Below are 20,213 nucleotides of genomic sequence, written 5' to 3' on the forward strand. Positions count from 1 at the left end.
CTATAATCCCAGCACTCTGGGAGGCCAAGGCGGGTGGATCACAAAATCAGGAGTTTGAGACCAGCCTGGCCAATATGGTAAAACCCCATCTCTACTAAAAATACAAAAAAATAGCCAGGTGTGGTGGGGGGACGTCTATAGTCCCAGCTACTCGGGAGGCTGAGGCAGGAGAATCACTTGAACCCGGGAGACAGAGGGTGCAGTGAGCCAAGATCTCGCCCCTGTACTCCAGCCTGGGCGACAGAGCGAGACTGTCTCAAAAACAAACAAAAACTACGAATTGTTTAAATTAGCCAGTTGTGGTGACATGCGCCTGTAGTCCCAGCTACTCAGGAGGCTGAGGTGGAAGGATCACTTGAGCCTGGGAGGTCCAGGTTGCAGTGAGCTGTGATCGCGCCACTGCACTCCAGCCTCGGTGACATGGCAAGACCCTATATCAAGAAGAAAAAAAAGTCATTACAACTGTTCTCAGAGTGTGTCCTTGGAATGAGAAGGGATGGCAGTGAGCTTTCTCGCCCCTCAGCTATGAAAGGTCATGAATCAAGATTCCACACTTGGCTAGGTGCGGTGGCTCACGCCTGTAATCCCAGCTCTTTGGGAGGCTGAGGTGGAGGGCTCACTTGAGCTCAGGAATTTGAGGCTGCAGTGAGCTAGGACCATGCCACTACACTACAGCCTGGGCAACAGAGTGAGACCCTGTCTCATGAAAAAATTTTTTAAAAAAAGTACACACCTGCGTGCATGCATGTACCCACACGCACACTGGCATGAGTGCACACACACGCACACGCACAGCGTGCGAACTCTGATGTCCCCGTCCTGGCTGCCTGGCCAGGGGACTGTTTTTTATTTAGGCCACGCATCTGATTCTTCCCAGGAGCCTGGAAGCTACTCTGAGGTTTGGAATCCTAGAGCAATTTCACAGCTTCCAAATACAGCATCCTCTTCATTTCACAGTTCCTTACGAATTCTGGTCACGCTTCCCATTTGTTTAGCAAGCTTCTGTTTTAAAGGGTTGCACTGTAAGCCACGCTTTTATTTGCTTCCCTTGCCAAGTGGGAGTTTTCAGGCAGAAAATCTTCAATGGCCACCCCTGAAAGTACAGTGTTTTCCAGACAAAGTGTCTGCCACCGCGGAGGCCAGGGTTCCATGGCTGACCCGGAGCCTGTGCCCGCCTCCTGTGGGATAAAAGCGGAAAGAACTTTGCTCCTAAAGTGATGAATCATTTATATGGCTACTGAAGAAACAAGGAGTCAAATCAATGCCTTTAGGGTTGAAAGAGAAAGATAACATCAGGATAAAAAATTTTAAAAAAAGCTGAGTAGCATTATCATCTCTGGAATCAGAGCAAGTGCAAAAGTCTTGGGGGATGTGCTAGATAATTGGACCAATGGAAGATCAGCTCAACCAGCATTTGTTGGGGGCCTGCTGTGCACTCAGCTCTGGAGAGAGACACAGCCCCTGCCAGGCCCCAGGGCCCAGAGGAAAGGGATCGGGGGAAGTGGCAGGTCCACGCCCAGCCCCACAAGCACCTCTCTGGGAACCGTGGGAGCCCTGACAGCCACACCCATCACCTACGTCTGCAACGGCTTTTATCTGGGCTCAGACCACCCTTCACAGGTTGAGGGCACCCGCACGAGAATGCTACCCACGCGTCTGGCCAGCTGGCTACAAATCTAGGGGTTCCCACAATCCCTCCCTGTTTGCTAATTTGCTAGAATGACTTGGAAAGCTCAGGAAGGCACTACACTAACAATTAGTTTTATCACAAACGACGCAATTCAGGACCAGCCACAGGAAGAGACGCGCAGGGTGAGATCTGGGAGCGTCCTGGCCACAGAGCGTCTGTGACTTCTCTCCCGTGGAGTCAGGAGGCCTCCCCTTTGTGCCCATCGTCATAGCATCACCAACCGGTGATGGCCGAGGGGCCAACGGAACCTCTGGAAATCCAGGGCCCCCACTGAAGCTTCATTTCGTCAGTGGGACTGATGGAATCACAGGCCACAGAGTGAACTCAGCCTCCAGCCCTTCCCTTCCTGGAGGTCTTAGAGCCCCACCCCATGAATAACAAAGATACTCCTTTCACTTGAGAAATTCCAAAGACTTAGAGTTACCGTGCGGGAACTGTGGACGGAAGAGGGCCAGCCCCATTCCGAAAGATACAGCATCGGCCCACCCCGCACCCCCGCCCACCATCGGCTGCCCCAGAGGAGCACACCGTGGGGGCCTCCACCCACCGGGCAGACACGCAGCAGATGCTGGTCTCCAGCAACAGCAGAGGCAGCAGAAGCCGGGGCGGCGGGCAGTGGCTTTGTGTTCAGCTCCAGGTCATTCCGGGGAGCACAGCAGCGTCTGCTCTGGGACCCCTGGTCACTGAGGAACCGCAGGGGGTGTTCACAGGTCACAGATGTGCCTCCCTGAGCTACTGGGACCCAAATGGGAGGGAGGATCAAGGTCGCTGGGGCAAGGACTGAGGTTTGACTTTCTCTATGGAGCCTGGGAAGCCGGTGAGGAGGGGTGGGGACAGCCTGCAGCAAGGCCAGCAGAGCCTGCGGACGTGGAAAGGAGTGCAGATCCCAGGGACAGCGGCAAGGCCACTTACAGGGGAGGAGACACAGGAGGAGAAGCTGTCTGTGCTTGTGTGGGCAAGTGGGGCTGCGGGGAGGGGCTGTGATGCCACCTGGGGTCGGGGAGGGGCTGGGAGGCTTGTGGGAGGAGCAGCCCGCCAGGCTGGGTGGGTCCCGGGAGGTGTCCTAGGAGGCCTGGTGAGAGAACTCGGCTCAGACCTGGTGTCCAAGAAAGAGAACCCTGTGGGCCACAATGGGCCACCACAGGTCTTAGGCAGCTATTCTGCAGGTCCCAGCACCCTCCTTCTCATACCTCCAGGCCCATCCCAAACCAGGGGGCTCCCCTCCGCCTCCCTCGTCTGGTTTGCAGGTGGTGGGGAGGGGAGGGCTCGTGGCCTGCCAGTGCACTGGTGCCTATCGCTGGTGAGGGGGTTTGTGCTGGCTGGGGTGGTGTGGGGAAGGGACCCGTGGCTCTGGTCAGCTGGCCCAGAGGGTAGAGAGGGGTGTAGGGATGAAGCCAAGATAGGCAGGTAAGGATGAATTCCCACCTGAGGAGCTTGAACTCAGTTGAGCCAGCCACAGGGCCCGAGGTACTCAACCACACCATGAGCCCCCGTCCACTCTGCCATCTGCAATGAGGGTAAGAGGGTCCCAGGGCAGAGTATGGTACATGCAAAGGGACCCCAGCCCAGAGCCCACACTGGGTCATGTCCCTGCTCCTCATAAGCACCCTGCTTGCATACGGTGCTGACTCATTCACTCAGTAAACACCTATTAAACACCTACTGTTTGCAGAGCCCATGGCCTTGCATGATACTGAGCTCTCTGAAAGTAAGCTGCTATTGAAGGCTTTTTACTCCCTCCCAAACCAGAAGGGCAACTAATTTGGTACTTTGTTTTCATATCAACAGATTTCTTTTCTTTTTTCTTTTTTCAAGAGACAGAGTTTGGCTGTGTCACCCAGGCAGGAGTGCAGTGGCATGAGCGTAACTCACTGCAGCCTTGATCTCCTGGGCTCAAACGATCCTCTCGTCTCAGCCTCCCAAGTAGCTGGGATTACAGGCACGAGCCACAGCATCTGGCTCATATCAATATTTTTTTTTTTTTTTTTTTTTGAGATGGAGTCACCGCTCTGTAGCCCAGGCTGGGTACAGTGGCACAATCTCAGCTCACTGCAGAGTTCCTGCCTGCCTCCCAGTTCAGCATCCTCCCTGCCTCAGCCTCCCAGCAGTTGGGACTACAATTGCGCTCCTGCGCCGGCCCCTAAATTTTTGTGTTATTTTTTAGTACAGGCGGGGTTTTGGCCGTGTTAGCCAGGATGGTCTCGATCTCTGACCTCATTGATCACGCCCACCTCCGCCTCCCAAAGTGCTGGGATTACAGGCGTGAGCCACTGTGCCTGGCCAATGAAAAGGTTTAAAAAGAAAGAGAGAGAGAAAAAGCAAGAGCTGTACCCAGCCTGCCAGAGTAGAATCTCTTCCTCTGCCCAGTCCCTGGCTGGGCTGGGCTGGAGCCTCTTTGGTCATCTGCAATATGGAAATACTAATGAAACTGACTTGGAGGGGTTACAGGAAGGATTAAATCAATAACCTGCAGGAAATCTTGGCCCAGCCCCAGAACACAGTAAGTGCATTGTGAGCTGTTACTACGGACCAGGTAGGATGCTGGGTGCTCCCAGGAGTGCTGTGTCTCATCTCTTCTTTTACAGGTGAGAAAACTGAGGCCCAGAGGCCAAGTAAGCATAAGGATGGGTTGACATGGGCACCTGGCCGAGGCTGACTCCCAGCCAAGCCTCCGCAGCTTCCTCTGACCTGTGCACGTCCCACACTGAGGCCGGCCTTCCTCACTCCCTCGGTCTCCCCAGCAGCTGAGAGGAATCCCCAGAACTTTCAACCTTCCCACTTATTAAGCCGTCAATGCTGCGTCTGTGTTGATGCCATCAGTCAATATGAGTAAATACCCTTCGCTGTTCTCTGGGAACACAGGCCAGCACATCAAAATCAGACTTCAATATGATATAATATGGAAGGAAATGAAAACTATCAATAAAATGCAAATTCTGCAAGGCATCAGATGAATTCACGACCCCTGTTTCTCCCCTCGCTTGTTACAACACCACATCACTCACTGTCTCTGCAATGGGAGAAGCCTGGTTTATGAATAAAGAAACGATTCCCAGAGCCGTTACCCACAGGATGCGCGGGGCGATTCATCATTCTCTCCCAGTGGAGGGCGATTAAAACACATCATAAAGCCAGCAGCAATCTATCGGGAGGGAGTCACAAGTTTGCTACGGTTTTTGTTTGAAGTTGCTAACCATTTTTGCAAAAGTGGAAGGAGAGCTGAACTCCCTTCAGGCCTGTGTGCTGCAGGAAAGCCCAGCCGGCCATGGAGTGGGTTATGTGCCGGAAGATCCGAACCGACGGCGGTGGACGTGTGTCGTCCTGCAGGGTCAGGTCCGGCGTGGACTTATCTTTCTCTCCCCTGCCATTCACCACCCTCCACGTCTCTGAGCGTCTACCTCCGCCTCTACTGGTCCTCAGACCTGGAACCTTCCATTCCCCACCCTGCTTCACACCACCTGATGGATCTCCACTCTGAGCTCCCAGTCTCAGCCCCAGACCAGAGCCTCAGACCCCAAAACACTTGCTCAGCCCCACGATGACCACCTCTTAAAATACTGAATTCAACTTTATTCACAAAACACTATTCTGGCCAAGTGCGGTGGCTCATGCCTATAATCCCAACATTTGGGGAGGCTGAGGTGGGAGGATCCCTTGAGGTCAGGAGTCCGAATCCAGCCTGGCCAACATGATTAAACTCTATCTCTACTAAAAATACAAAAATTAGCTGGGCGTGGTGGCAGGCACCTGTAATCCCAGCTACTCAGGAGGCTGAGGCAGGGGAATCGCTTGAACCTGGGAGACGGAGGTAGCAGTGAGCCGAGATCATGCAACAGCACTCCGGCCTGGGCAACAAAGTAAGACTTCGTTTCAAAAAAACATAACAAAACAAAAACAAAAAAACCACTATTGTTGGTGTCAAAATTCTACAAAGCTTCCATTTAGCTAAGTATATAGTCACTCAAGCAGGGAGAGATCATTCAAAATTCCGTTTGACAGAAATCTGGTTTCTGGCTGGTTTCTAGATGTTGGTCATGGGGGAAGCGGCACCTGGGACAGAAAAATTGAGAAACGCGTTGGTGGGGAGTGACATCTGGTGACACCTCAAGAACGCAGGAGAGCCCTCGGCCTAAGAAGTCCTGGAGGGGTCCATGCCACGACCTGGAGGAGCAGGAGGGAAGGGGGTTCCTGGTCCTGAACTGTCCCCCTGGGCCCACAGGAAACTCAGGTGCATGAACTGCAGTTAGGGGACGATGGAACAAAGCTGATGCCAAGGTGAGGCCCAGGAAGGGGAGGCCTCTGTTCTGCCAAGAACAGTCCTCAGTGAGCAGCCATCTGAGGGAGTTCTCTGCTGGTTGTCCCAATTGAAAAAGCCACTGGAGGCCAGGTGCGGTGGCTCACGCCTGTAACCCCAGCACTTTGGGAGGCCGAGGCAGGTGGATCACAAGGTCAGGAGTTCAAGACCAGCCTGACCAACATGGTGAAACCCCACGTCTACTAAAAATACAAAAATTAGCCGGGCATGGTGGCAGGTGCCTGTAATCCCAGCTACTCGGGAGGCTGAGGCAGAGAATTGCTTGAACCTGGGAAGTGGAGGTTGCAGTGAGCTGAGATCACACCACTGCACTCCAGCCGGGGCAACAGCGAGAGTCCGTCTAAAAAAAAAAAACACAAACAAGAAAAAGAAAAAAGAAAGAAAAAGCCACTGGCAATTGGAAGTTTTGCTCTAATTTTCTCTGTCTGTATCCATCAATGCATCTACAATGGAATGTTTAGATTTTTCTTGCTTTGGCGCTTGGACTATAAACTATTTCACTGATCTGATCTCGGCCTCTGCCCTGCCTCCCAAAGTGCTGGTCATAGCCTGAGCCAACGCTACCGCCTTGTTTAGATTTTTCTTGTTTCTATGCTTGGACTATAAACTATTTCACCAGAGAGGAGAGTGACTGCCACTCAGCTCTTCTCTGTGGCACTCCCCACTTTGTTGTTCCTTGATGACTTTGTTAAGGCCAGCATCTTTTCAGGATGGCCGAGGCCCTCAAATGGTCTCTTGATATGGTTAAATTTCTCAAGAAGCTGGGGGTATTTTTGTTTGTTTGTTGAGATGGAGTTTTGCTCTTGTTACCCAGGCCTGAGTGCAATGATGTAATCTTCACTCACTGCAACCTCCGCATCGTGGGTTCAAGGCATTCTCCTGTCTCAGCCTCCCGAGTAGCTGGGATTACAGGTGCCCACCATCACGCCCAGCTATTTTGTGTATTTTTAGTACAGACGGGGTTTCACCATATTGGTCAGGCTGGTCTCAAACTCCTGACATCAAGTGATCCACTCGACTCATCCTCCCAAAGTGCTGGGATTACAGGCATGAGCCACTGCGCCCAGAGAAGCTGGGTTGTAAATAAGTGAAAACTCTGCTCCAACACAAGAGAACTATCTAAAAGCTGTGCCATCATCTCCCAAGGAAGTCTGCAGACCCTGGCTCAAGTGTCGACTCTGAAAACTTCATACGCTCCCCGGGAGGAGCACACAACCCCAGCACAGCCCACAGCCCCCTAATGACACGGAAGGACCCACAGTACACTGCACTGAAATCCCACAACATCCCTCCAAGGCTGAACCCTGGCAGGTCCTCCTGTTCCAATTAGTTTTCTTTTTGCTGGGAGAAGGATGAATAATCTGGAAGGTTCCCAGCTCCCGGGATACCCACCAGGAGAGCAGGTGGAGGGAGGCACGTTGAAGAACAAGGCCATGTTCTGGGTGCAGTGGCTCAAGCCTGTAATCCTAGCACTTTGGGAGGCCGATGCGGGTAGACTGCCTGAGCTCAGGAGTTCGAGACGAGGCAACACAGTGAAACCCCATCTCTACTAAAATACAAAAAAATTAGCTGGGCATGGCGGCATGTGCCTGTAATCCCAGCTACTCAGGAGGCTGAGGCAGGAGAATGGCTTCAACCCAGGAGGCAGAGGTTGCAGTGAGCCAAGATCACACCACTGCATTCCAGCCTGGGAGACAGAGTGAGACTCTGTCTCCAAAAAGAAGAAGAAGAAGAAGAAGAAGAAGGCCAAGTTACTTCCCAGGGCTCCCCCTTCTCTTTTTTTTTTTCCAGACAGAGTTTTGCTCTTGTTATCCAGGCTGGAGTGCAATGGTGCGATCTCAGCTCACTGCAACCTCCATCTCGTGGGTTCAAGTGATTCTCCTGTTTCAGTCTCCCAAGTAGCTGGGATTATAGGTGTATGCCTCCATGCCCAGGTAATTTTTGTATTTTTAGTAAAGACGGGGCTTCACCATGTTGGCCAGGCTGGTCTTGAACTCCTGACCTCAGGGGATCCACCCACCTTGGGCTTCCAAAGTGCTGGAATTACAGGCATGAGTCATGGCCTGTAGGTGGCCTGGCCGTCTCTTCTCTTAAACTCTTCCTTTACACCCCTGGAAACCGTCATCCCATGTGGCAACCCCCACCACCCCCAGTTTTTGGTTTCAGCTAGGCCACCAGCTGGACATTTTAAAAAACATCTCTCAGATCCATGCCCTCCTCTGCATCCCACTGCCACGACATTAACTCAAACCTCTATGCTTGCTCTTACTGGCCTCCCTGACTCCAATAGCTGCCGTCATCATTCTCCACCCCCAAAGAGACTTCTAAATTATACATCTGATTACATCCGACCTCTGTTTAATGTGCCCTAGAGCCACCATGACCAAGTGCAAACTCCTCTGCTGACCCTCCCAGGCTTTGACAATGTGATTTCTGCTATGTGGCCATCTTGCAATTAAAGCTTTTAAAAAATGCTTAGTGATAAGCTGTCTATAACAGATGCACTTTGTGTGCAGACTGAGACAGATTGAACAGTAAAAGGATGGAAGAGGCACACGTTACCAACACCAGTGATGAGGAAGCTGGTATAGCTGTCGTGGCTATATTAGTATCAGAAAAATCAGACTTTAACACAAGCAGTATCACCAGACATAAAGAAGGCCATTTAATAATGGTAAAAAGCATACCTATAATCCCAGCACTTTGGGAGGCCAAGACAGGCCGATTACTTTAGTCCAGGAGTTCAAAACCGGCCTGGGCAACATGACAAAATCCTGTCTCTACAAGAAACAAGAAAATTAGCCAGGCATGGTGGCTTGTGCCTGTAGTCCCAGCTACTCGGGAAGCTGAGGTGGGAGGACTGCCTGAGCCCAGGGAGATAGAGGCTGCAGTGAGCCAAGATAGCGCCACTGCACAGCCTGGGCAACAAAGTGAGACCTTGTCTCATAAAAAGGTCAATACATCAAGAAGACATAACAATCCTAAGTATATATGCTCCTAGTAACAAAGCATCGGCCGGGCGTGTGGCTCACATCTGTAATCCCAGCACTTTGGGAGACCAAGATAGGGGGAATCACCTGAGGTCAGGAGTTTGAGATCAGCCTGACCAACATGGCAAAAGCCCGTCTCTACTAAAAATACAAAAATTAGCTGAGCGTGGTGGTGGGTGCTTGTAATCCCAGCTACTCGGGAGGCTGAGGCAGGAGAATCTCTTGAACCAGAGTGGCAGAGGTTGCAGTGAGCTAGGATTGCACCACTGTACTCCAGCCTGGGCAACAGAGCAAAACCCTGTCTCAAAACAAAACAAAACAAAGCAATGCAAGATGTTTTCCTCCGACCAACTGCTGAGCATGGAGTAGTTTGTTGTCTACATTTTTGCAGATGTTTGTTGCTTTGGATGAGACATAACAGTGCCCTTGATTAATGAAACAATTCATTAAATTTCAGCCTCTGCTCTTTAAACACTAGCAGGACACTGCCCGTTGGCTTCTCAGAGCACCTGGGCAATGCTTTGACAAGCGTACAATTTATTTCCCAAAACACATTAGCAGGCCCTCCTTTTCCAGTTACTTTTACTTCTTCTTCTTTTTTTTTTTTTTTCCCAAGACAGGGTCTCAGTCTGTCACCCAGGCTGGAGTGCAGTGGTGTGATCTTGGCTCACTGCAACCTCCACCTCCCGGGCTGAAGCAATCTTCCCACCTCAGCCCCACAAGTAGCTGAGAATACAGGCATGCAACACCATGCCCGGCTGATTTTTTTTTTTTTTTTTTTTTTTATTTTTTTTTAAAGAGATGGGGTCGGCCGGGCGCGGTGGCTCAAGCCTGTAATCCCAGCACTTTGGGAGGCCGAGGTGGGTGGATCACGAGGTCAGGAGATCGAGACCATCCTGGCTAACATGGTGAAACCCCGTCTCTACTAAAAATACAAAAAACTAGCCGGGCGTGGTGGCGGGCGCCTGTAGTCCCAGCTACTCGGAGGCTGAGGCGGGAGAATGGCGTGAACCCGGGAGGTGGAGCTTGCAGTGAGCCGAGATCGCGCCACCGCACTCCAGCCTGGGCGACAGAGCTAGACTCCGTCTCAAAAAAAAAAAAAAAAGAGATGGGGTCTCACTACGTTGACCAGGCTGGTCTCAAATTCCTGGGCTGAAGCAATCTGCTCACCTTGGCCTCCCAAAGTGCTAGGATTAAAGGTATGAGCCACTGCACCTGGCTCCAGTTACTTTTCAATCTTGCCCAGCTGCAGTGAGGCAGCCCCCGCCAAGCCCACTTTGTCCCAAAGTTGCCGAGAGGAAGGCCGCCCTGCCCACGGCCCTGTGGACTGCCCAGCTGGGGCCCTACCTGCCACCTGCAGAATACCATGTCTGGCCACGTCGTAGAACGGGTGACTCGTGCTCAGCGTGGGGTCCTGGCCAGCCATGGGCACCACCGAGGGCCTCCTCCTCACTGCACCCAGCACAGCAGCCGCCGCCTCGTCTCTCTGCAGCTCTGCGGCAGACAATGAAGATGAAAGGAAGTCAGTGCGTTCTCCAGTAAGGAGGGGAGTGAGGGAGCCTCCTGATGCCTTTCATAAGACAGTTACCCACCTCTGCTGCACACACACTATGCACGCTACCTCAGCTGAGCACCCACTATGCACCCTACCTCAGCTGAGCACCCACTATGTGCCCTACCTCAGCTGAGCACCCACTATGTGCCCTACCTCAGCCATGTACTCACTAAGCATTCTCTCAGCCGTGCACCCACTGTGTACCCTACCTCAGTTGTGTACCCACTATGTGCCCATCTAGTGTCCAGCATCATGGAGGGAGAAAAATAAGATTTAAGGGTCAGATACTGTCCACATTGACAGGGGTGCAACTAAGGCTCAGAGAGGGAGGTGTGAAGGCTGAGTATAATCGCAGGGGGTGCTTACAAGAATGAGGCATGAAGGGCTGAGTCAAGGAAGCAGTCATGACCGTAGGTGGAGGCAGAGAGAATGATGGGGAGAGGCTCTGCGGGGCTGGGCTGGAGGCGGGAGAGCCCAGGAAAGTGGGCGGGCGGCAAAGGGCAGGAAACAAAGCCTCCAGAAGCACGCCCGGCCGCCAACGCGTTGACCTCAGCCCAGGAGACACCTTTCCGACAGGCGGGGAAGCTAAGTTCTCTGCCATTTGTGCCGCTGACGGGGTGGGGACATGCTGCGGCAGCCACTGGAAGCTTGCACAGCCCTGGCCTCAGGGATGCCCGTTATAGTGGGGAAGGGTGGAGCAGAGGCATGACCAGGGGAAGGAAAGAGACCTAGGGGAGGTGAGTGCAGGAGGTGGGCCTCCAGGGACCTTCACCCCAAGTGTGACAGAGCTGCTGGGCGTCCTGAGTTGGGGGTGGTCTGCCCTGCCTGACGGGGCTTCTGGGATCCCTCTGGCTGCAGGGAATGGGGAGCGGGAGGCTGGTGGGGGCCGAGCTCTTCAATGACAAGCCCTGGGTGGGGGTCCTGGCTGGTGCTGGCCCTGAGTGGCAGTGAAATGAACAGCCCGCCTGCCTGTGTGCGCAGCTCGGGGATGGACTGGTGAGGGGGCTGGGAGGGGCAATCAGGGAGTGGCACTCAGGGAGTGGCAAAGCCCTGCAGGCAGGGGTGGGCCTCCAAGGTCAGCGTGGCTGGGGTAGAGCCGGGTCAGACCATGGAACCTTGAACCTAGAGAGGACTTGTGCTTCATGCAAGGTCAGGAGTTCAATACCAGCCTGGCCAATGTCGTGAAACCTCCTGGGCCCTGAGAAGATTAAGCAGAAAGATGGAGTGGGGCAGCCTGGCCCAGAGGGAGGGAGGGGAGCATGTGTATCAGGCTGGAGCTGGGCTGGCCCAGGACCACTGCAGGCACCTGTCTGGAAACCCCCGTGGCCCTACATATCAGCCATGTGGACACCCCCCATCACTACACGGTGGATGCCTCCTGATGTTTCAGTGCTAAACTGTGCAGTGGAAAACAGTGTGGCAGTTCCCCAGAAAGCCAAAACTAGGACCCAGCAGTTTCACTCCCAGGGAGAAGTCCAGGAAAGCTGGAGACAGGGACTGAGCTAGAGACAGGCACACACATGCTCAGAGCAGCACCGCTCACAACAGCCAAAGGCTGGCAACGGCCCAAATGTCCACCAGTGGATGGATGCATGAGCCACATGCGGTCCAGCCATATGGTGGAATATCACTCAGCCGTAACAGGATAAAGTTCTGGCCTATGACCCAACACGGAAGAAGTTGAAACCGCTCTGCTCAGTGAAAGAAGGCAGGCACTAAAAAGCACACACAGTGGGATTCCATTTACATGAAGTGTCCCGAATAGGCAAATGAATGGAGACAGAAGGCAGATGGGTGGATGCCAGGAATCGGGGGAGGGAGGGCAGAGGACTGTCTGCTTAATGGGAGTTTCCCACTGGGGTGCTGAAAACGTTCTGGAACTAACTAGCAGCGGTGGGTACACAGCACTGTGAGTGGACTCAACACCCCTGAATTGTGTGCTTTAAAGTGGTTTTTTTTTAGTTACTTTTTCTCTTTTGAGATAGAGTCTCGCTCTGTCCCCCAGGCTGGAGTACAGTGGCATGATCTCGGCTCACTGCAACCTCTGCCTCTTGGGTTCAAGCCATTCTCCTGTCTTAGCCTCCCAAGTAGCTGGGACTACAAGCATACAGGTGCATGCCACCACGCCCAGCTAATTTTTTTGTATTTTTAGTAGAGACAGGCTTCACTACGTTGGCCAGGCTAGTCTCGAACTCCTGACCTCAAGTGAACTGCCCGCCTCGGCCTCCCAAAGTGCTAGGATTATAGGTGTGAGTCACCACACCTGGCCCTAAAGTGGTTAATTTAATGTCACGTGAATTTCACTGCAATTAAAAAACAAAGGGCCACCCGTGGTGGTGCATGTCTGTAATCCCAGCTACTCAGGAGGCTGAAGTGGGAGGATCAACTGAGCCCAGGAGGTCAGGGCTGCAGTGAGCCAATTTCACGTTACTGCACTCCAGCCTGGGCAACACAGCAAGATCCTGTCTCTAAAAATAAAATTAAAATAAATAAAATAGGCCAGGTGCAGTGGCTCACGCCTGTAATCCCAGCACTTTGGAAGGCTGAGGCCGGCAGATCACCTGAGGTCAGGAGTTCAAGACCAGCCTGGCTAACATGGGGAATCCCTGTTTCTACTAAAAATACAAAACATTAGCTGGGTGTGGTGGCGGGCGTCTGTAATCTCAGCTACTCAGGAGGCTGAGGCAGGAGAATCGCTTGAACCTGGGAGGCGGAGGTTGCAGTGAGCTGAGATCGTGCCATTGCACTTCGGCTTGGGTAACAAGAGTGAAACTGCATCTCAAAAATAAATAGACTGGGCACGGTGGCTCATGCCTGTAATCCCAGCATTTTGGGAGGCTGAGGCAGGAAGACTGCTTGAGTCCAGGAGTTTTGAGACCAGCCTGGGCAACGTGGTGAAACCCTGTATCTACAAAAAAAATACAAAAATTAGCCGGGTATGGTGGCATGCACCTGTAATCCCAGCTACTTGGGAGGCTGAGGTGGGAGGATTACCTGAGCCCGGGAAATGGAGGCTGCAGTGATCACGCCACTGTGCTCCAGCCTGGGTGATAGAGTGAAACTGTCTCAATAAAAATAAAAAAACCAAAACCACAAAAGACATGTGCTCTGAGCAGCACTATTAAAAGCTCCATGGCCAGGTGCAGTGGCTCACGCCTGTAATCTCAGCACTTTGGAAGGCAGAGGTGGGTGGATCACAAGGCCAGGAGTTCGAGACCAGCTTGGACAACATGGTGAAACCCCATCTCTACTAAAAATACAAAAATTAGCCAGGCATGGTGGCTCATGGCTCACACCTGTAATCCCAGCTACTCGGGAGACTGAGGCAGAAGAACTGCTTCAACCCGGTAGGCAGAGGTTGCAGTGAGCCGAGATCACCCCACTGTACTCCAGCCTGGGTGACAGAGCAATAATCCACCTCAAAAAAAAAAAAAAATCCCCACCCTGGAAACCGCCCATGTAAATCTCCACAGCAGGCAAAGGAGATGTAAATGGCAGATGTCCTACAGTGGGATGTTATATGCCATGTGAACAGGCCACTACAGACACGCATACAGACGTGAGTGGTCTTACAATATGTTTAACAAAAAGTCAGACACCGACCAGGTACGGTGGCTCATGCCTGTTATTCCAGCACTTTGGGAGGCTGAGGCAGGTGAAACACCTGAGGTCAGGAGTTCGAGACTAGCCTGGCCAACATGGAAACCTCATCTCTAATAAAAATACAAAAACTAGCCAGGCATGGATGGCAGGCACCTGTAATCCCAGCTACTAGGGAGGCTGAGGCAGGAGAATCGCTTGAACCCGACAGGTGGAGGTTGCAGTGAGCCGAGATCACGCCACTGCACTCCAGCCTGGGCGACAGAGTGACTTTGTCATAAAAGAAAAAAAAAAAAAAGTCAGAGACCAAAAAGTCACTGTGCAATTCCACTTTCTGCCTTTCGTTACGTATCTATTCCAATATTCCTGATCTATTTGTGGTGTGTTTTGCAGACCGTCTTTTGAACTAATGGTAGCCGCTGCCTAGTTCACTCATTATGGGTGAACGAAAATCATTAACATGTTGGTTTTATTATCTGTGTGAGAGTTCTGATTTTCCATTTCCTGGAAGTTACCTTTTAACATGGGGTTAGAGAGAGAGGAGGGCTGACCATTAGAACTGAGGGCAGAAATCAGTCAAGGTGAGGCCATTATTTCTGCTGCTTCGCTATCATCCTCAGGGCACAGAAAATTGATTTTAGCCTGACCATGTGAAGAAGTTACAGAAGGAAGAATGGCCATAATCAAAAAATCATAAAATAATAGATGTTGGCGTGGCTGTAAACAGGGAACACTTCTACACCGCTGGTGGGAGTGTAAACTAACACAACCACTATGGAAAACAGTGGGGAGATTCCCTAAAGAACTAAAAGTAGAACTACCATGTGATCCAGCAATCCCACAACTGGGTATCTACCCAGAGGAAAATACGTCATTATACAAAAAAGATCCTCGCACACGCATGTTTACAGCGGCACAATTCGTAAACGCAAAAATGTGGAACCAGCCCAAATGCCCATCAACCAACGAGAGAATAAAGAAATTGTGACATATACATACAATGGAATACTACTCAGCCATAAAAACGAATGAATGAATGGCGTTCATAGCAACTTGGATGAGACTGGAGACTATTATTCTAAGTGAAGTAACTCAGGAATGGAAAACCAAACATCGTTATGTTCTCATAAGTGGGAGCTAAGTTATGAGGATGCAAACGCATAAGAAAAACACAGTAGACTTTGGGGAGTTGGGGGAAAGGGTAGGAAGGGGGTGAGGGGTCAAAGACTACACACTGGGTGCAGTGTATACTGCTCAACTGATGGATGCACCCAAATCTCACAAATCAGTACCAAAGAACTTACTCATGTAGCCACACCACCTGTTCCCAATAACCTATGGAAATAAAAATAAATAAATAAATAAAATAGGCCAGGTGCAGCAGCTCACGCCTGTAATCCCAGCACTTTGGGAGGCTGAGGCAGGTGGATCACGTGAGGTCAGGAGTTTGAGACCAGCCTGGCCAACATGGTGAAACCCCGTCTCCACTAAAAATACAAAAATTAGCTGGGCATGGTGGCAGGCACCTATGATCCCAGCTACTCGAGAGGGTCGGGCAGGAGAATCGCTTGAACCGCGGAGGCGGAGGTTGCAGTGAGCCAAGATTACGCCATTACACTCCAGCCTGGGTGACGAGAGCAAAACTCTGTCTCAAAATTAACTAAATAAAGCAAAACAATCACCACTGGGTGGGCTCAAATACAAGTTAAGAATTCAGAAGGGGGGAAAAAAGAAGCTGCAGAAGGAATGCACACGGGGTGTCTGAGAGCAGCTGTTAAATGGGTAACGAGTGGTAGGGAGGAGACTTCGGGCCTGCTCAGGGGTGGCCCAGAGTGGCCCTGTTCAGGGGTGAAAGTCTTTGAATTTCTGCCAAGAGAAAAGTGTTTAAAGCAGCCTTTTAATGACATGAACCTACCTGGCTGGTGGGAAAAGGGCTACTACATTCTGATCATGAGATTTTATGGTTGGGAATGATTTGCCAGGACCTTCTCCAAGCAGAAGAACTCAGGGATTTCATTAAAAAACTGTTGGGAGAAACGTTTAAAATTGAGATGAACGTTTTTAAGCATCACACGGGGAGTCAGCCGCCAGGGTCTGAGCCCAGCCCCGGTCCCTAGCGTGAGACAGGCACGTACCATGACAGAGGCTGCTCCAACTGTGCCCAGCGGGAGGCGGTAGAGGATGCCTGTTGAACAGCAGAGTGTCACGGGAGTGGAATAATTCAGACTTGAGGGACACGAGCTAGGGAGACACAGCAGGTTCTTGAGCAGAGGAGTGCCTGAGAACAGCAGAGGCTTCTAGAACCTACAATAGCTCAGGAGCCTGAGGGCAAAAAGCCCGTCCCAGAAATAGCAGGAGCAGCACTGCAGGAGGAGCAGGTGCACGGGACATGTCCTGAGCTGCATGGATGGCGAGGGTGATGGACAGACGGGGCAGGGCACAGCGGGCCTTGAGGCAGGGGGGATACAGGGAGAGGCTCCCAGCGGGAGGAGGGGTGACTTACAAGCAACAGCAAACACCTCATCCATGCACCCCTACCCCCGCCACTGTAGGTGGCGGGGTACACCTACAGTGCGCAGCGACATTAATTCTGCTCTGACACCGCCCGCTGAAGCAAGCCCTTCAGTTAATCGCCAAGTCCTCCCGGAGTGCCCGGTGCTGAGAACCAGCAAGTGAAGCCTCAGTAACTCAGAATAAAGGGCGACATGGGGAGGACCCATTTACATTAATGAAAATTCTGAACTACAGGAGCCTATTAAGGAGACAAGGTTTTATGACTCTCAAACAAGGCAGGTGGCACTTCAGGAGATGCTGCTTACCACAGGCCTCACCACAGTGGAGAGACAGGAATAATTTTAACAAGTACAAGGATGCCTGCATTTTTGTTTGTTTGGTTTTTGGTTTTTTTGAGACGGAGTTTCACTCTTTTTGTCCAGGCTGGAGTACAATGGCACGACCTTGGCTCACTGCAACCTCTGCCTCCCAGGTTCAAGGGATTCTCCTGCCTCTGCCTCCTGGGTAGTTGGGATTACAGGCACCTGCCACCATGCTTGGCTAATTTTTTGTATTTTTACTAGAGACTGGGTTTCACCATTTTGGTCAGGTTGGTCTCGAACTCCTGACCTCAGGTGATCCACCCACCTTGGCCTCCAAAAGTGCTGAGATTACAGGTGTGAGCCACTGCGCCTGGCCGGATGCCTACATATTAATGAGGGTTACAGAAGCCTCTGGAAGCAGCTTGTACTTGTGACATCTTCAGGGGATGGGAAATGCCTTGAAATTTCAGACTACAACTTGGTAGCTGGCACCTGAAATCTGGACGTGACCCACTCGTTTCTGACTTACTCACCTGGGAGCAGAGGACTCACTCCATGAGCGGCCAGAACCAGCAAGGCTACTGGTTTCTGAATGAGGCAAAGCTCGAGTTGAAACATCAAGCAAATTTGGAAATGTGGGCCAATCTAGGTGACTGAAGGAGTCCAAGGAAGCTAATTTTTCCAAAATGCTAAGTAGCTACCTAATACAGATAAACTGATTAAAAATGAGATGTGACTTGTGCTAAAAAATAGAATTCAGGTACTAAAAATTTCCCTTAAAGAGTTATGGGCCGGGCATGGTGGCTCACGCCTGTAATCCCAGCACTTTGGGAGGCCGATGTGGGTGGATCACCTGAGATCAGGAGTTTGAGACCAGCCTGGCCAACATGATGAAACCCCATCTCTACTAATAATACAAAAAAATTAGCCGGGCATGGTGGCACATGCCTGTAATCTCAGCTACTTGGGAGGATGAGGCAGGAGAATCGCTTGAACCCGGGAGGCGGAGGTTGTGGTCGCACCATCGCACTCTAGCCTACGCGACAAGAGCGAAACTCTGTCTCAAAAAAAAAAAAGAAAGAGTTATGTCCCCTCAGGGTTGTGATAGCCCTACCGGAGGTGTTCACAGGTCACGGAAAGGTTGCCTGCAGATGGCCAAGCTGTGGGCAGTGGCCCAGCTACCACCCAGGAAGCCATGAGGGGAAAAGCAGCCAAGTCCACCAGAGGCTGATATCCGGACAGCCGGACTCTCACCACCTCTGCTGACCCATGGGCCCAGGCCAACCATATGGTACATAAAACGCTGGTGCTGAGTAAGAAAAATTCACAGCACTCCTTCTCCCTTCAGTTCATGTGTTGTCCCGCCCAGGAAACCTCTGCCTCTTGGAATTTCTATTAAAAAATATTCCCCAAGGCTGCACACCGTGGCTCGGGCCTATAATCCCAGCATTTTGGGAGGCCGAGGCAGGTGGATCAACTGAAGTCAGGAGTTCGAGACCAGCCTGGCCAAAATGGCAAAATCCTGTCTCTACTAAAAATACAAAAAATTAGCCAGGCGTGGTGGCAAGTGCCTGTAGTCCCAGCTACTCGGGAGGCTGAGGTAGGAGAATTGCTTGAACCCAGGAAGCAGAGGTTGCAGTGAGCCACGATTGCTCCACTGCACTCCAGCCCGGGCAACAGAGCAAGACTCCATCCGCCCCTCAATTCCCCAAAAAGAGGCCGGGCACGGTGGCTCACGCCTGTAATTCCAACACTTTGGGAGGCCGAAGTGGATGGAGTACCTGAGGTCAGGAGTTCAAGACCAGCCTGGCCAACATGGTAAAACCCTGTCTCTACTAAAAACACAAAAATTAGCCAGTAGTGGTGGCACATGCCTGTAATCCCAGCTACTTGGGAGGCTGAGGCAGGAGAATCACTTGAATCTGGGAGGCAGAGGCTGCAGTGAGCCGAGACCATGCCATTGCAGCCTGGGCAACAAGAGCGAAACTTCATCTCAAAAATAAATAAATAAATAAATAATAAAGGCTGGGCATGTTGGCTCACGCCTGTAATCCCAGCACTTTAGGAGGCCGAGACGGGCAGATCACGAGGTCAGGAGATCAAGACCATCCTGGCTAACATGGTGAAACCCCGTCTCTACTAAAACATAGAAAAAAATCAGCCAGGCGTGGTGGCAGGCGCCTGTAGTCCCAGCTACTCGGGAGGCTGAGGCAGGAGAATGGCGTGAACCCAGGAGGTGGAGTTTGCAGTGAGTCAAGATCACACCACTGCACTCCAGCTTGGGCGACAGAGCAAGACTCCATCTCAAAAATAAAAAATAAATAAAAATAACATAAAATAAAATCCCCCAAAGAAATACCAATAAACAAGAAAACAGCCAAATGTCATACAGTTCCTGCGACCGTAAAGACACTACATTATAAAGGCATTTTTTGTTGATGTTATTGGTTGGATAAATTCTATTCAAACTACAACGTCTATCACTGCAGCTGTGTCAGCCTCTGCCCAGACATCAGCAGTGACAGGACACTCACCACCTTCTCAGGAAGTTCACTTCATCTTGTCTCGGGAATGACTGCTAAAACGTTCTTCCTCTCGCCAAGACTAAAATCCATCTCTATTAACACTGTCCATCCTTAACTCTAACCCTGTGGCTGTTGAAAACCAGCCTGGTGTGGAAGGAAAGGCATAAGACTTGGAGTTAGAAAGGCATGAATTTAAGTCCCTAGAGCAGAATGAGTGAGCATCCTGTAGCCAGACTACCTGAAGAGCCTCTGGCACCTGTCTCAACCCTGTATCTCCATTTCTTACCTTGTAAAATATAGACAACAACAGCACCTTCCTCACAGAGAGCATAGAAGGACTTAGATAATGCAGTCAATTGCCCAGCATAGTACCTGGCATGTGATTGGTATGCAGTAAATGTTCACAGCCATCATCATTACAGTGTAAAGGGTGTGTTAGTAATTCTACATTTTGCTGGGTGTGGTGGGTCATGCCTGCAATCCCAGCACTTTGGGAGGCTGACGAGGGTGGATCATTTGAGGCCAGGAGTTCAAGACCAGGCTGGGCAACATGACAAAACCCCATCTCTACTAAAAATACAAAAATTAGCTGGGTGTGGTGATATGCACCTTTAGTCCCAGCTATTTGGGAGATTGAGGCAGGAGAATCACTTGAGTCGGGGAGACGGAAGCTGCAGTGAGCCAAGATCGTGCCATTGCACCCCAGCCTGGGCAACAGGAAT

General features: G+C 51.3%; 1 protein-coding gene across 5 annotated transcripts in view; it reads right to left on the minus strand.

Annotated features, from left to right (window-relative positions):
• ARHGAP8 (Rho GTPase activating protein 8) overlaps positions 1-20,213 on the minus strand; it is a 94,210-nt gene that overhangs the window by 55,148 nt on the left and 18,849 nt on the right. Inside the window, exons 1-3 of one of the 5 annotated variants that reach the window (XM_021921662.2) lie at positions 16,286-17,084; positions 16,066-16,174; positions 10,343-10,489 (exon numbers count right to left, since the gene is read on the minus strand). In XM_021921662.2, the coding sequence (XP_021777354.2) occupies positions 10,343-10,421 (79 nt within the window). In that variant the 5' untranslated portion in view covers positions 10,422-10,489; positions 16,066-16,174; positions 16,286-17,084. Of the gene's footprint in view, positions 1-10,342; positions 10,490-16,065; positions 16,265-16,285; positions 17,085-20,213 lie in introns of those variants that run through there. The other 4 variants (XM_009217478.4, XM_021921661.2, XM_021921660.2 and 1 more) reach the window with 4 other exon arrangements.

Source organism: Papio anubis, chromosome 16 (genome assembly GCF_008728515.1).
Source record: "Papio anubis isolate 15944 chromosome 16, Panubis1.0, whole genome shotgun sequence".
Classification (NCBI taxonomy): Eukaryota; Metazoa; Chordata; class Mammalia; order Primates; family Cercopithecidae; genus Papio; species Papio anubis.